The 17498-nt window shown below is 42.3% G+C and overlaps 3 protein-coding genes across 4 annotated transcripts; 2 read left to right on the forward strand and 1 right to left on the reverse strand.

Moving 5' to 3' along the window:
* Position 1: 1 nt before the first annotated feature.
* Positions 2-6486, forward strand: LOC136438241 (schlafen-like protein 1). Of its 2 annotated transcripts, XM_066433004.1 has the most exons (7): positions 2-119; positions 1492-1637; positions 2595-2770; positions 3621-3729; positions 4232-4349; positions 5457-5537; positions 5795-6486. In XM_066433004.1, the coding sequence occupies exons 2-7, from the start codon at positions 1519-1521 to the stop codon at positions 5825-5827; spliced, it is 636 nt and encodes a 211-aa protein (XP_066289101.1). In that variant the 5' UTR covers positions 2-119; positions 1492-1518; the 3' UTR covers positions 5828-6486. The 2 variants fall into 2 exon arrangements, with proteins under 2 accessions (XP_066289101.1, XP_066289103.1); XM_066433006.1 differs by lacking the exon at positions 2-119 and having other exon boundaries at positions 1470-1637.
* LOC136438242 (interleukin-17D-like) lies at positions 5856-9871 on the reverse strand. The gene is made up of 3 exons (XM_066433007.1): positions 9320-9871; positions 7681-8005; positions 5856-6739 (listed from the first exon to the last, which is right to left on the reverse strand). Exons 1-3 carry the CDS (start codon positions 9326-9328, stop codon positions 6525-6527), a joined length of 549 nt encoding a protein of 182 aa, XP_066289104.1. The 5' UTR covers positions 9329-9871; the 3' UTR covers positions 5856-6524.
* On the forward strand, positions 9363-10257 carry LOC136438749 (uncharacterized). The gene is made up of 3 exons (XM_066433661.1): positions 9363-9378; positions 9452-9883; positions 10187-10257. Exons 1-3 carry the CDS (start codon positions 9363-9365, stop codon positions 10255-10257), a joined length of 519 nt encoding a protein of 172 aa, XP_066289758.1.
* The last annotated feature ends 7241 nt before the right edge of the window (positions 10258-17498 follow it).

A 17498-nucleotide genomic window follows, 5' to 3' on the forward strand; every position in this document is an offset into this window, starting at 1 on the left:
TATTTGGTCACCTGTCTAGGCGGTAAATTCAGAAAATGTCCTGCGGCTTAACCTTCTGTTGACCAGTTCAAACCGCGGAGTGGACAGACGTTTTCCAGGTCTGCGCGACTTGTTTGAAGGTAATGTGCTGTTGTCACGAAGGTGTTGTTGCTTAGCCTTAGGAGAAGAAGTGTGTTGAAGATTTGCTCAGAGAGCAGCGCGTGTAAGTATAATGTGTGAGGGGGAGGGGGGTGGTAGTACCGTAGCTTCCACCATGCATGACATTCTTCAAGGTGAACATGGCCAGGCTCACATACGCTTCTGGTTCTACTTGAATCGCTAGAATAATTCAAGCACACCTCGTGTGCGCTAGCCTGGTCCCAGTCTCTAGGGTCGGCTTAGTGGTGTTTTACCGGGCCAGTCAGTTTCTGATGGCCTTTCTACCTCTGGCTGCCATCCTACTTCCGCTACACCCTACTCCGCTGCCTTCCTACTTTTCCGCCGCCCTAGGTGCCGAACTAATTAATCCAAGGCCGTAAACAACACCCCGAGCGGGCTAAGCTGTCTGTACGGGTGAGGGTCACTCACAGTGCCGTAGAGATATCGGGGAGGCACCGAGGGTATGGATTCCAGGCTACGTGTGCGCCGCATCCACTGCTGTCAAAACTTTGAATACTGGATTCAGATGTTGGAAATTATTCAGTATCATTTGATGATACTCAGCTCCCCACTATACTATAGCTCAATAATTTGGTAGCGGCTTCGCAGTTGAGCCTCATGGTTCCAATTTTGATAGTTGGACCTGGGAGACCCCGGATCGAACCCGGGAAGGGCATCCTTGTGGGGGTGCACCGTACGCGTCTTTCCGAAGATACGTGAAATGGGGGTCCCGTGTCCGAGGAGGTGCCTCGAGCGCGTTACAACAGCCTCATAATTTACTCTGATGGGTACCTACTTGCTGAAATAATACAACCCGGTGAATTATTATTGTAATAGATAAAATTGAACATCAAATTGATCAATTCCTACAAATTTGAATACAGTATTAAAAGAGTATTAATTGAGTATATCGTCAACTTCTGGTGAATTTGTATTTTATTAGTTGGGTAACATATTATATGCAAATTATGACTTTATTTGCATGAATAATGAAGAAAATGTATATCTATATTTGTCCTGAATAAACTGGTCCGGCAAAAGATAGCAGATCTGTACAATTTGGGACTTGGCAAATACATGTACATGCTTGTAACTACATAAAAAGGTTGGATTAGTCCACATTTTGCAACATTTTGTCTTACAATAAGTTGAATAACACATCAATGGACTGTTGTGGAATGTTCCATTTCTATTCATGTGGAGTGCTTGAATTTGAAAGTCAGATAGAACTAATAACAGCAAACCTACATCGGAAATTTTACAGCACATTGTATTCCCTTGAGAGTGGTGATCCCAGGTCAGGTAAAAGTTACTAAAACTTGTATTGTAAGAAATCCTGATGTTCCCTAACAGAAAGTGAAGTAGGAGACTGGGGTAAGGATGGCGCAGTTTTGTACACCTGTGAACTTGAACAAGCCCAAGTACATCATGACTCCGCTGGCCTCACCAACCGTAGAGCTGGACTGGAAGGACGGCACCTACGACGATGTACAGGAGTTGTGAGTCCATTATATTATCACTATAGTACATGTGTATGAGTATACAGTACGAGTACTAGTAAATAGACTTTTGTATGATATCTTTTACTTTCCCTCCTTCTAGCATGAAACGTGGATTTCTGTTTTTGCTTCTTTTGAAAAGAGGCAATTACTACATGTAGTATGTGGAAGGAGGTCATGGATGTACTGTATAACTATAAGTCTTGATTTGAGTTTGTGCAGAGGCTTTGACGGGTACCGTATGTACCATTCTTCCTCTGTCAATAAAACCACTGTAGCCGCCCAGAAGTTCCTGTCCTGCATCGCCTTCCCCGTGCCATCAGCTTGTATACCAGAGTCTCTTTGAGTACTGTATGAGTATACAGTACGAGTACTAGTAAATAGACTTTTGTATGATATCTTTTACTTTCCCTCCTTCTAGCATGAAATGTGGATTTCTGTTTTTGCTTCTTTTGAAAACAGGCAATTACTACATGTAGTATGTGGAAGGAGGTCATGGATGTACTGTATAACTATAAGTCTTGATTTGAGTTTGTGCAGAGGCTTTGACGGGTACCGTATGTACCATTCTTCCTCTGTCAATAAAACCACTGTAGCCGCCCAGAAGTTCCTGTCCTGCATCGCCTTCCCCGTGCCATCAGCTTGTATACCAGAGTCTCTTTTCACGTCTTAGTATGTTACTAAGTGCATGTAGGGGCAGTCTTCCCGGCCTCCTTCTCCCATGTGTTGGAGACCATACATGTAGCACTAAGTTGGAGACAATTTCCTTGTCAGCTAGCTAGTAAAGCAGAGGCTTGACTACATCCAAAAAGTAATCCCCGGGTATACATATACCTATGGGTTTTCATATTTTCGTGTACTATTATATCAGGTAATATATTTAATATAAGGAAAAATTAATTGATGAACCAGATTTGCATTAGTTGGATGATGTTTGCCTGACTGTCCACTGTCCAGGCCTGAGCACTATTACTACCTGGATGTGCTGAAAGTACGAGAGTCCAGGAACGTGGAGTTCAAGACGGCCGGCGGGCGCTACGTCTACGATATTCTACCCCAACACATCGACAAGTACGGCAGCGCCTTCCTGAACGGCGACGGAGGAACCCTTTATCTGGGCGTTCTGGACGATGGTAAGGAGGTTACGATTGGTCAGGTCAACACCAATCAGAAGATTCAGCTACTAGTACTTAAATACTAGACTAAGTACTAGTACATGTACCTACATGTACTAGTAATATTATTGGTCAAGTAAAATGCCCTTTATGTCATACCTGGAGTCAGGGTTCAGGACTGTGATAGCATGGATATGAGTGTTTCAGACTGATCATTTTACAGTATTCCAAGGGCTTCTACCTGTACCCCACAGGCTTCCATGGAATATTTCAAATCCACTTCATGTGCGCTGCTGTAGAAAATCCCAATACCGGGTCAGACTCTGGAATTGATGTTCTCACAATACTAGTAGTTTACCGGCACCAGCATTTTCCTTACTTCTGGCATATTTTACTTTGAAGACTATGTTTTGTCGGGTGGGTATTAGCCTCTACCAGGCTCCAGAGGCGGATGGAAAGAGTAGAAATTGGCCAAATGGACAGAAAAAAATGTAGAAAATGTTTGGAAATGAAAGGAAAATGCTGTTACCACTTTTTGGAAATTATTGGAAATATCATACTCATCATCATAGAAATTTTAACAGAACCTGAAAAATGCTTGATGTCTTTGTTGTCATGGCTCTCTGTTGCAGACACTGCATACTCATGTACAGTTTGTATGTTGGGAAATCGATAGATGTAGAACACAGTCGCAATCAAAAAGCAGCATGCAACCTACCATTAAAACAGCAGAACAATATTTATTGGAAATAACAAAATGCCTGTAAGAGTTACAAAGAGACCACATTGCACAGTATTCTCTATTTGTAAGACACATTACACACTACACTACAGTAGATTTTAACGTACCCATCTTTGACATCTGCAGGTACAGTGAATGGCATCCGGCTGAACTACCGTGACGAGGACCATGTGGTCAGGACTGTCTATAACGCCTTTGGGAACTTTCTACCCGAGGTCTCCCCCAGTATGATCAAGTAAGTAAACACTCACACTTATCTTTCAGTTGGGAACATTTGACATGGTCAAAACTTGTGATAAGGTAAAACAGTCCATAGGTTAGTGTCCCTGCCTACGGACCAAGAAGTTGTGAGTTCGAATCTGACCTGCAGTCGTGGTCCACTGTTCACTGTACTTGTCATAAAGAGCTGTCATGAAGAACTAGGGGAGCTTTCATTGTTGGTTGATACATTGTTTATTTTTTCTGCCTTAGTCATTGTTAGTCCACAGCAATTTATGTCCTTGGTTCTCAGACATCCTACAGTAAAAAGTCAGCAAAAATAACTATAAAAACAGAGATGGAGAACGGTTAGGAACGCTTGAATCTGACTATATTCACTCCCTGAAACTGTGTACTAAGGTACAGACTTTTCCCTGAGACCCTGTTTTTCCAGTCCAGTTCTTTTTAATCCAAGAATCAGCAAACTAGATTGATGTGACCTTGTGATATATGTTTTGCTCCCATCTCCCTGACTACAGTGTGCGGTTCGTACCAGTGCACGAACCCAGAGGTCGCTCTATACCCAAACTCAAGGTCGTAGAGATCACTGTCAAGGGAGGACTAATCACAGAGCTGTACGAAACTGGCAGTCACAAGGTACCGTAAAGGGGGAATGTTCACAGGGATTTGATTTCATGGTATAGGGAGAAAATAAAGTGTTTGCAGTGTTTTAAAGTTTGCGTTTGAAACTGCCATGCAGGGATTTACTGTGAAAGGGGCTATGTTTGCAATGGTTTTAAGTTTGTGGTAAAGAGGTTGGCGCAAAATGGGTAAACATAAAGCCACCATTCCAATGTTTCTGTAATAATCCTGTTGAACAAATGAGAGACCAAAACCAATTGCTTAAAATTAGACAATGTTTTATTGGTACTGTATTTTTTTTTTAGTTTTGAGTCCACATCCTCAAAACACTAGTTGCAGAACTAATATCCTTCTTTTTTAACACTTTGTAGTATATTCCCCTTTTCATCTTCTTGTATTACTATGAGTAGCATAGGGCTGTCTCCTGCTAAACTGTACCTGTACCATTACCTGTAAAGTGTAAAGTTGTTCATGTACATGTACTAGACAAGTCCCAGTCTGAATGCCAAGTGTACCAATAGACCTCATGCAGACTGATACTGATAGTAGCTGCAATGTGGCTTTCCTTTGGCTCAACACTATTGAGTGAAGCACACTAGTAAGCAACCCCTACTGCAATGCAACCACTCGTAATCGTTATTCGCATTAAGCCACCCCTACTATTACTAAAGTAATGCGCAGATTTTGACAGGGCCGCCGGCTTTTTGTCTCCATATTAAATGATGAATAACAAGTCACTGCTAAAACAACAGCTGTCCTCAAGTATTACTTACAAATAACTGCCAGAGTTTGTTGAGGTCAAGACCTGTACCTAAACTGTTATACCTGTATACTAGTACACGTACATGTCATCAAACCATGTAAAAGACTTTAAAGAGCCCAATGCACTTATGAAGAAGAGCTTTGTAAGTGTTACCCAGCGTGCTTAACTATTAACAGTGAGCCGCAGCAAAGCCACATTGCACTATAAGCTATCAAAAAAGTAGTAAACTTTGTCTCAAGCATAATACTTCTAGTTTGACAGAAATATCGAAGGAAAATGTATAAAAGGAAGACAGCTGTACTGTAAAATGTATACACGTACATCATACATGTATCCCACATCAATGTCGTATGCTGTAGGTGTACATCAAGAGAGATGGCAGCGTGGAGGAACAGAACCCACTCCAGATCAGGGACCTGGTCATCTCGAGATACAAGATGGTGGGTACTGGTCTGTCTTCTCACAGTTAACATTGTTTATCAATTCTGCATGGAGTCAGAATATAATGTTTTCAGTGTGTGTGTGTGTAGTAATACACTGTCAGTAGAGTGACAGGAATTGAGTGGAAATTGAGTGTATTTCTTTCGCTCTTTCTTTCACTCTCTTTCACTCTTTTGCTCTTCCCTCTTTCTCCCTTTCCCTCTCTTTCCCTCTCTCTAGATGTTGTGATATCTGACCGTCCCCCCCCCCCTTACAGAGTCTGCAGAAGAGACAGCAGTCCCAGCAGTAGTTCAACTCAGAAACTCTGACGACCACACTGATGCCAGTACCTCGTTTAATTACAGTAACGTACAATTCTTCACAATTGTCAGCCGAAAATTTGGGTGAATCCCCATTTCTTCCAGTTTTAGTTACATTAAGCTTGTTCATAGTGCAATTGTCTAACTTACTATTGTCTAAAGTAAATGTTCTGTAGGCCTTAAATGAGGCTGTGTTTTTAAGGTTTTGGTGACTGCTCACTGCAAAGTCAAGGCCAAGCCCATGGACATTTGTTCCTAATTACAATATCAATACCGGATACTAACCACTACTACTACAATTTTACTTTGAATCTACTATTTGAACTGCAAATTAAAGATACCATGGACCCTTGATTTACATATTGTCGATACATTACAAATTATGTTAATGCCATGACACTTTAATGAATTTATAGTGTATAATCAGGAACAATGCATGTGACTACTGCTATATATACTACTTAAACATATTGCTACTAAACAGTTTCTATGTACAATAGAATTGTCTCACTCTAGCACTATGAATTGAAATCAGTAATTGCCTTCAAGTTTGATCAATAATGATCTCTACTATTAATTACTTCCCACAAAGGAATACATAGTAATGTTGCAATACTTGCAAGTGTAAATAAAACAAGCTATGCTGAAACACACTGTGTTTGTAGTGCTTGTCGTGTCTGGGACGTCCTATCCCACCAGGCGTTTTTTAGGTACCGCACAGGTGCAGCCCACGTTGACCTTGACCTCCTTAGCCCTGTACTTGACCCTGCCGCTGGAGTCGCAGCCCCGTCGGTAGAGCACCTTGACGGTGTAGGTGACGGGGACGCTGATCAGTCTGGTGTCCTCCACTCCCCGGTACACATCGATGCAGCCGTAACACAGGCACCGCGCCTGGGGGAGACCTGGAACAAACAATATGGATTTTTTAACTAGAGACGTTTGGACACTTCCTTTTTTCTAATGTGATAAACGCGTCAAAATCTAATGTACCATTAAGGATTTGAAGTAATTCCAAATTGCTTATATTTTGACAATAACAGTAGAAAGAAAATCAGAGATAGCAGACTTCGCCCACGTAGAAAGACGTTGTCATGGCGACGGTGGTCTCTGTTAGTGTTAGAATTATGTAAATGAGGCCCTCATATGTATGATTTATGTCTGCTAATGTCCACATTTACTTACCTTCCAAATACCACAAGAATGAAATCCATCATTTACCACTATGGAACTAAAGTAGTTTGCCATTAATTAAGCAAATTAGGAATTCATTTGCATAATCAGTATCGATATTCCTCTATTTGTTAGTCACATGTGTCATATTTGAGAGTTCTATAATGGAATGCACTGGATTTATTAACTTTCCTAATTAATTATGTAAATGAGCTACTGATCTTCATAATTAGCATATGATTTTGTCAATCATCACTTAGGTTAAGCTATCTACATATCAAAGGTCATGACGATCCGTCAACCCCTTCTTTGAGTTATTCTCTTTCAAAGTCTGAAACAAAATCGTCTCCTGCAGTTATAAAAAGGCCGCTAGGGGCTCAAACCTACATAACATACTCTCCCTCCCAGAACACGAGATATCGAAACCAGACGTTCTGTTGCAGAAGCATAGAAAGTCGCTAGGTGGCCCAAAATGTAATCATTTTGAGGTCTCTTTAAGACCTATCCACCTGCCGAATATGACAATCCGTCCAACCATTCTTGAGTTATCGTCCTGTGGACTTAAATTCCTGTGGAAACATTCCTGTACAATTCCTAGAACATCACCCAAACAATGTGCCTCAGACTATCTTGGGCGGAACAAAGCAAAAGCGTATGGTATTGCTGTACTTACTATCGGGAAACCTGTTGGGATCGTGGTCTATGATGTAGTCCCACGGCGCAGTCGCCCGCTCGTTCAGGTCTGGCCACGTCGCGATGACGCTGAAGTTCGCCACAGGACACGTGATCTCCGAGTCCGCGGCCTTGGCCTCTCCCAGCGCCTTCAGGTGAGCAGACTTAGCTCCGCCCAGCTTCCGCCACTTCTGCCTGTCCTGCAGGTCACTAGCGCACCCTAGCGGTTTTCTCCCGCCTCGCCGTCTTCTGTTGCCTCTTCGTCCTGCCCACGTGTCGCCCAACATCACCATGGTAACCACCAGGAACAACAGGAGCACAGCTACCTTCACGGTCCGGAAAACAAACAAACATAAGCATATTTCTTAAGGAAGAGTAAACAACTTACAGAGTGTAACTGTAGAAGATGGAATATTCGTACACTACTAGGTTTCTTTACGGTTGCATGTGACATTTTTACTGTGTTAATGGACTTGGCACAAAATAGTTCGGAAAGTTGATTTCAGTGGATCATTTATCTACGCGAGTACTTTATGAAATAATGACTGGCTGTCACCGACTAGGCTTCAGGTCTAAGGCCGAGTGACGAGAAACAGTCAGAAACTGAACTGCGCCAAAACCAGAACAAACATACAGCAATTCTTCCATCCCCTACATGTGTAACTTGCTCAATAAGTCTGGGTAATAATTCTCATCATCAGCTGGCAGCTAATATCTACGACGTCGTTGACATTTCCTTGTTCTCAGACGATCGAAGTGTAATCGATGTATAGATATTTCATTCGAGTTTTGTGGGTTATATGGATGTGTTAATCACTGCGTGCGTGTAATTTGTATAATGCAATAACTTTGTCATTTTAATTATAAATGCTTTGAAATGTGCAATATCGGAAGTTGTAATTTTTTTTAACCTTAAAGTCTGTAAATTGAAAATAATTCAGTGGCCATCATCACTGCGAATTTCAATAAAGACATCTTGAATCATGAAATACATTTTATAGCATTGGAAAGCTTACTTAGTGCCTCCGGAGCCCTGCAGTGATATCCCGTTTGTCATGATAGTATATTCATGAGTTGAGTACAAGGGCTACTTATACATGTATACTAAATGGTACTACTTCCATGTATATGGGCAAGAAAGAAAAACAAAAAAGATTTCCCTTGATCATGTGTCCGTTGTTTGTCAATGATTATTATAATGTGTTAATCACTGGAAAGCTTTCTGCGACCTAAGTTGGATTTTTGTAACCCCAAACGTTAGATATCATGACTGGAATATCGTGCCAATGTAAAAGTATGGCTGAAAACACAACAAAACACACAAAGCGTAAAAAAGATCATTCTTTATCTACGAAATTCGCCTTGGTCAATTTCAGGTCGCAGAGAGAGCGTGACGAGGTAGCCGCCCAAGTGGAATGGGGGCATTAGTGGCTCATACCGATAAGTAATGAGTAAAAGCCCGACACAGCTCCTCGCTGAAACATTGTGACGCAATTTTCCTATTCGTGAAATACCTTTCAGGCGCGTGCACTTACACAAACAGTATTTTCATAACGTAAAACATATATAAACATAAAATATAAAATAAAATAAGATATAAGCATAACTATTTTCACAATACCGTTAGCTCCGAACCTTACCTTGCCCATGTTGTGTGAGGTCCCAGCGTCAGTCTCAGTAGAAATGTGTCTGTACGCGGGCGGACGGTCACAGCTGTGAACCAGTCAGACGAGTTGGTCTTTTATACGTAACTTGAACCATTATCCAACCAGAGAAGTCACGGGAGAAAGTTTCTGAAAACTGCTCGCTGACTCATGGTTTCGGGTGGAGTCAGTGCGAGTTTTCTCACGGGCCGGCTATTTCCATCCCTCACACCTTCTCACGTGCGCGTTACGGGAAGGGAAATCCCGCGACGTTTCCTGGAGAATCACCTGACTACAACAGGGATGTCTCCCCACCTGACTACAACAGGGATGTCTCCCCACCTGACTACAACAGGGATGTCTCCCCACCTGACTACAACAGGGATGTCTCCCCACCTGACTACAACAGGGATGTCTCCCCACCTGACTACAACAGGGATGTCTCCCCACCTGACTACAACAGGGATGTCTCCCCACCTGACTACAACAGGGATGTCTCCCCACCTGACTACAACAGGGATGTCTCCCCACCTGACTACAACAGGGATGTCTCCCGGGGGAGTTTGGCCACACTAATCTTATTTCTTGACTTTTATGGGGGGGGGGGGGGTTATGTGTCAAGTTGGCAGAAGCGGTTAGGTGGGAGTTTGCCAATAAGTAAGTTGTCGTGGTTAGCTTGACACATCCTTTTTCTGTGATCTTTTTTTTAAAAATCTAATTGCGTATTAGTAGCGTTGAAAAGTTACAGAATTAAATAAAAATGATTTAGATTCTGAATGGTACGTGTCAATTTTCCTTGTTGTTATATCTGAAATCAATGAAGCTATCCATGAACTAAGAAAGTGAATAACCGTGGCTTTTCAGCCGCCAACACGCCCAGGTGTCCTGTAAACATGACGACACAACCGGAAGCGGAAATAACGTCAAGCACGTGAGGACGATGTTTGTTCTCCGACTTTCAGTTCTCTGTATTACACACGCCACGTGCGTTATACACTGATGACGTCACATTATGATGTACAGAGAGCTGGTTAACTTATTTACTTATCAAGGGACATTTTCCGTGTTAATGGATCTAAATCCGAAGTAGACAAGATTTGCATGATCCTTACAGAAGAGCGTCTTCCATTCCTTTGTAAAACGCCACATTTACACTACATGTATCGTAACGTGACCAGTTAACGTCCAATTTATTCAAAAGGTATTTATCTTAAAACCGTGCGGACAGAGCCAAATGTTAAACCCATGGGCAGAAATATCAGCTCTTCTGAAAAGAAAATGCATGGTCTGTAAGTTTTTCTCCGCCTGTTTAACGCCGTGCGAGCATGTATTTATACTGAGGTATATGATGAAGAATTGAGCTAGCGTTACCCATTATCGTCCACTTCAGTATTTTCCCTTCTGGCGCTATGATTGAAGAACATAGACCATAAAAAATGCACAGTAACTATCCAAAGTGGTCTACAGACAACTGATAGTAAATTCATTATGTTTGACCCACCGCTTGCTTCAGACGCGATGAAACAAAACAATTTTGATCTGTGAATTTCCCCGACATGCGCGGCACGTGGCGTTCACGTGATAAACACATGGCTATTATGTTTTGCCGTGCAAAAATTAACCTCCCGTCCGGGGGTCCCTAGGTTGTATCAAACCTTCCTAAAACTGGTAAGAGTTTCAAACCTCGAATCACCATGGATAGTCTGAATATCAAAGAAAGGTTTAACGTCAGCTACTTTTAAAATATACTAGCTATCGTGTAAGTTAGAAACACATGATAAAGTACGTGGTGTCGAATTACATATGAAATACGTCATGTACGACGATTCCGTGCAACTTGTTGTTACTTGTTCAGGAGTTTATTCTGTTATGTCGCTGGACGGAAACCTTTTTCATTGTTTTGTACATAAATGAGAGATGGCTAAGGATCATACTTATGACGTTCTTTGTTGCTCATGAGAACAGGCTTTGGCATAATACACCGCGACATGTGGACATGACCCAAACTGGACGTAATTAGGTTCTGCACGTAATTAGGTTATGTTACGTTATATCCCTCCCTTTCCTTGGCAATGTCTTATTTCTTCCCACTTTTTCATCGATATATATAATTATTGACCGTTATAATACTTTACTCTTTATGCATAAATGTCACCTTTGAAAGCTTTTGATAATCATGTTTTGATTGAACTTGCAGTTTACTCAAGTCTCCGTGTTTTTCTCATTTTCTTTTTTCTGGCCAAGCTATGTATATCACATAACATTTCCTACGAAATGTTGATGTTTCCCCTATAATATCTAGTTTTTTTTTCATAGACGGCATCACTGGTAGAGGGGACCCCCCTGAGCGCAGATATCGCCCCATTCTCACGCTAAGTACAAAGGTGTCTTTTCCAACGAACTTCCTTATCAGATTTTAATGTCCTGAAATGAACCGGTGTTACATGAATGTTCCCCTTCTGTTCAGCACGTGACGAGACTGACTTCACCTCTATTTTAAAGTTTGAAGAAGAGAATAGACTTGACATTAATCAAGCCTGTAACAAGGAACCAAAGAAAGTGTCGATGTCACATGAGGGTCACGTGCGTGTTCAGGGCTAATCACGTGAAAGGCACGTGATTCCCATGCTGTGAATGAAAACCCCCATGTTTATTTTAACTCTGCTAACTTAAACAGTACTTACTGGTGACCATGGCTAGGTTAATAGTGTTAAACATTGTAATTCGCCATAGATTTGGGGTTTGGGGCATATATCAATGAAACCTGATTCTTTTAAACTAGGTTTTATTGTCACCCAACTTCGCCTCCAACTACAAGACATATGTTTATACACAATCATGCAAGAGTGGTTAAATTTTATCAAAAAGAATTCAAAGCTGCCCTTTCAGAACAAATAAAAAATTACTGAAAACAAAAATACATTATTATTCAACCAACTTTGTAATTCGAAAAGCGATATCACAGTCATAAGTTAATAAAGAAACAGGCAGATACCAATATAGCCCCTGACCGAAGGTTTTGTACATTTTGTGCAAAGCACTTTGTCGTGGAATGCTCTAGATATGATGTCTTGCGGCCGTGCGATACCCGCCATTGGGTACGGTACAAAATGACAAGGTACGGCAAAAATCACAGGGTATGGCAAAGAGTTTCATGAGGTTGAAAATAGGATTAAAAAAACGATGCCTAAATCTAAAAAGTGAAGTAACCACAAATGCTTGACAGGCTAGATATTGCCATTGTTGTCTGCCTACTTAGCTATTTTGTATTTTTTATCGGCATTAATATTTTGACTCTAGGTGGGTGCCATTTTCTGTAGATATTCCTTTCTTTTTCGAGTAAGTCAAAATGAACGTGGTTGTGGTCCATCCATGCCCGATGATATGCACTTCTATGCTTTGTTCTGATAACCGTCCATGTACAAACTGTGCCATTCTGTCACGTTAGGACGCTGCAAGTAAATCTTATGGGCGCACATTTATTTTCACCTGATTTCGAGAAAAACAGGACATTTTGATCCTCTCTTGTGATCAAAGGACAAGAAAATACCGAAGATGAGTAAATGTACTGTGCGGTAGCCCTGATGGTAGTATTATTGTACATGTAGGATACTGGTTCGGTAGCCATGAGTGTTGTTGCCTGATTGGTAAGTGTCACAAGGTTAACTCACTGGTGTCACTTTGTGCACTTCTTGAATACATGTATGAAAGCCTTGTCGGCTGTGATACCATGTTTATCTCGCTTCAATTCTTGTTACAACGTTTATGGTCTCTACTAGTATTTAGTCATCTTGATTTTTACCCGTCATATTTTTCAGTATTCTTTGTCGCGTTCTTACATTAAATTTGCAAAAGATGACATCGGATCCATACAATTACTTGCTGCGGCCCTTTGTTTACCCAGAACATATAAAGAAGATGCCACATATATGTAATATATGTAACATATGTATATATAGAGTGGAGATTTCCAACCTGGAGCACACCTACTTTCTCTTTGAAGCCCCGCCATTGTAAGCACGTCCTCCTGGTGACGTCACCAGATGACGTCATGGCACGGGGAAACCCCGGGTTTTCCCCTTTAACGCGTTTAGAGGCTCGGGTGGTCGGGAAGGAATTGAGCAATGAAGGAAGCGATAAGACATTTATCTAAGCATTCGTATCCGAGAGGTGATCAAAATAATGCGTAATATGAAGGGGTCGAATTTCCAGAGTACCAAGACTGGGTACAAACACGCTGTATCTTGTTGTTCACCTTGTAGTGCCTAGTGACCATAGGCCAAGTTTCCCAGCTGTTCCAGTGGCAGGGTACACCTTTACAGGGGGTGGGGGGTGTCAGCCCTTCCCCTTTAACGAGCTCGAGGTAACTCCTCGAACACTGGACCCCATTCTACGTCCCTTCCCAGGATTTGAACCGGGGTCTCCCTGTTACTAGCTTATTGGAACCAGGAGCTCAACTGTGAAGCTGCTACCAGTTGAACTATGGGGGCATCCCAAACACTATATATACCATCGCATTGCCCTCGTTCTCTGTCCCAGGTATGTTAACAGAGTCACGCTTGGAGCGGAGGACTCCACAGCGGAAATTCCCCTTCCAAGTTCCTCATTTGTAATTTTCCGTGACTTCCTGTTGACGTCAAGAGATGACAGTGGAAAGATAAGGGGGGGGGGGCCCTTTGATGGTGGACTTAAACTAAAATTTGTGGTCTCAAGCATTCGGCAAAGGTTATTTTGACAATGGAATAATTGAAGGTAGCAAACGCACAAGACCTGAGTCAGGATCCGCCACTCAACATGACAACAATTAAATATCAAAAGGCAGTGTCGCACGGCGTAGCCTTTTATTTCACAAATAGGAACATGTTATTCTTCGTACAAACTGCTGAAAAAACGCAGAGAATTCAAACCTCTATAGGGTAATGTAACGTTTGATTAATCGCTACGAACTGTACGCCTCACAAATATATACATTCCTTTCTTGTTCGTACGTCTGTGTTTAATCTAGCCAACAGCAATACTTTATAGATTATACAATATACAATAGAATGTTCTGGAAAAAACACTATGACTGGTCTAAATATTCAATATCATATGTATCTTCGATTCGGACAATATCTACAACTTATGATTTCTATTCTTTACCATACACTAAATTAGAAAAACACGTGTTCATCAATATCAAACATTAGCAGAGAAAAACATTCTTTTTACAAAGAAGCAAGTGACAAAACTATAGAAAGTCGACATGTTCTATACAAGTTGACTTCTTTGAGAAGTACTTTTACAAAGCATAACTTGCAGGTTTTTTTTATATCAACAAATGATAGTGACACAGTAATCGTGCCCGGTCTTTACTATAAAGACAAAGTAAGATAGAACCTTACATACCGTTATTGTTCTCCGTTTTGGAGAACAGCTAATTTGAACTGGTCAACATAAACGTGACCTTCTGCTGTCGTGACTTCTCCTGGAAGTCTTATAACGCATGCGCACATGGAGAGACATGCTCTCACAACAAGGAACATCGACGGCACGTAAATCTCAGTGGGTTGTGCGTAATTGCAAAATACATTCGCGAAGTGGCGCGAACTGGCGCCAAATTGTCGACTGCAATTGCAACTATTTTGAACACAATTCACAAACTTGCGGAAAGCGCCGGAATCTTTGCAAATTCCATTTTGATAAATTAAATGCATTGTGTATGGCTTTTAAAGTTAAACTGCGATTCCCAATACTGAGTTATATCTTGTATCTGATTTGGAGCCGAAACCGAGAATGCAGCATTCCGGGCGCAGCCATTTTTCTTTGTGGAGGTCACATATTGTACCCGTGCGTCGCACATCAGTGTCACCAAGGAGGTTTTCCTTCTCCTCGGTGTGACCAAATAAAGAAAATTGGCGAATATTCGCCGCAATGATCTGGCGCAGTTAGGCGCTGTCCAGTGAGATACCCGCTTTACAGACATGGCGTTATAATGCGCACATGCACACCTCATCTCAGCCTCTCATAACAGACATGGCGTTATCATGCGCACATACACACCTCATCTCAGCCTCTCATTACAGACATGGTGTTATCATGCGCACATACACACCTCATCTCAGCCTCTCATTACAGACATGGCGTTATAAAGCGCACATACACACCTCATCTCAGCCTCTCATTACAGACATGGTGTTATCATGCGCACATGCACACCTCATCTCAGCCTCTCATTACAGACATGGTGTTATCATGCGCACATACACACCTCATCTCAGCCTCTCGTTACAGACATGGCGTTATCATGCGCACATACACACCTCATCTCAGCCTCTCATTACAGACATGGCGTTATCATGCGCACATACACACCTCATCTCAGCCTCTTGTTACAGATATGGCGTTATCATGCGCACATACACACCTCATCTCAGCCTCTCATTACAGACATGGCGTTATAATGCGCACATACACACCTCATCTCAGCCTCTCATTACAGACATGGCGTTATCATGCGCACATGCACACCTCATCTCAGCCTCTCATTACAGACATGGCGTTATAATGCGCACATACACACCTCATCTCAGCCTCTCATTACAGACATGGCGTTATCATGCGCACATACACACCTTATCTCAGCCTCTCATTACAGACATGGCGTTATCATGCGCACATACACACCTCATCTCAGCCTCTCATTACAGACATGGCGTTATCATGCGCACATACACACCTCATCTCAGCCTCTCGTTACAGACATGGCGTTATCATGCGCACATACACACCTCATCTCAGCCTCTCATTACAGACATGGCGTTATCATGCGCACATACACACCTCATCTCAGCCTCTCATTACAGACATGGCGTTATCATGCGCACATACACACCTCATCTCAGCCTCTCATTACAGACATGGCGTTATAATGCGCACATACACACCTCATCTCAGCCTCTCATTACAGACATGGCGTTATCATGCGCACATACACACCTCATCTCAGCCTCTCATTACAGACATGGCGTTATAATGCGCACATACACACCTCATCTCAGCCTCTCATTACAGACATGGCGTTATCATGCGCACATACACACCTCATCTCAGCCTCTCATTACAGACATGGCGTTATCATGCGCACATACACACCTCATCTCAGCCTCTCATTACAGACATGGCGTTATCATGCGCACATGCACACCTCATCTCAGCCTCTCATTACAGACATGGTGTTATCATGCGCACATACACACCTCATCTCAGCCTCTCATTACAGACATGGCGTTATCATGCGCACATACACACCTCATCTCAGCCTCTTGTTACAGACATGGTGTTATCATGCGCACATACACACCTCATCTCAGCCTCTCATTACAGACATGGCGTTATCATGCGCACATACACACCTCATCTCAGCCTCTCATTACAGACATGGCGTTATAATGCGCACATGCACACCTCATCTCAGCCTCTCATTACAGACATGGTGTTATCATGCGCACATACACACCTCATCTCAGCCTCTCATTACAGACATGGTGTTATCATGCGCACATACACACCTCATCTCAGCCTCTCATTACAGACATGGTGTTATCATGCGCACATACACACCTCATCTCAGCCTCTCATTACAGACATGGTGTTATCATGCGCACATACACACCTCATCTCAGCCTCTCATTACAGACATGGCGTTATCATGCGCACATGCACACCTCATCTCAGCCTCTCATTACAGACATGGTGTTATCATGCGCACATACACACCTCATCTCAGCCTCTCATTACAGACATGGCGTTATCATGCGCACATGCACACCTCATCTCAGCCTCTCATTACAGACATGGTGTTATCATGCGCACATACACACCTCATCTCAGCCTCTCATTACAGACATGGTGTTATCATGCGCACATACACACCTCATCTCAGCCTCTCATTACAGACATGGCGTTATCATGCGCACATGCACACCTCATCTCAGCCTCTCATTACAGACATGGTGTTATCATGCGCACATACACACCTCATCTCAGCCTCTCATTACAGACATGGCGTTATCATGCGCACATACACACCTCATCTCAGCCTCTCATTACAGACATGGTGTTATCATGCGCACATACACACCTCATCTCAGCCTCTCATTACAGACATGGCGTTATAATGCGCACATACACACCT

Source organism: Branchiostoma lanceolatum, chromosome 7 (genome assembly GCF_035083965.1).
Source record: "Branchiostoma lanceolatum isolate klBraLanc5 chromosome 7, klBraLanc5.hap2, whole genome shotgun sequence".
NCBI classification, from domain to species: Eukaryota; Metazoa; Chordata; class Leptocardii; order Amphioxiformes; family Branchiostomatidae; genus Branchiostoma; species Branchiostoma lanceolatum.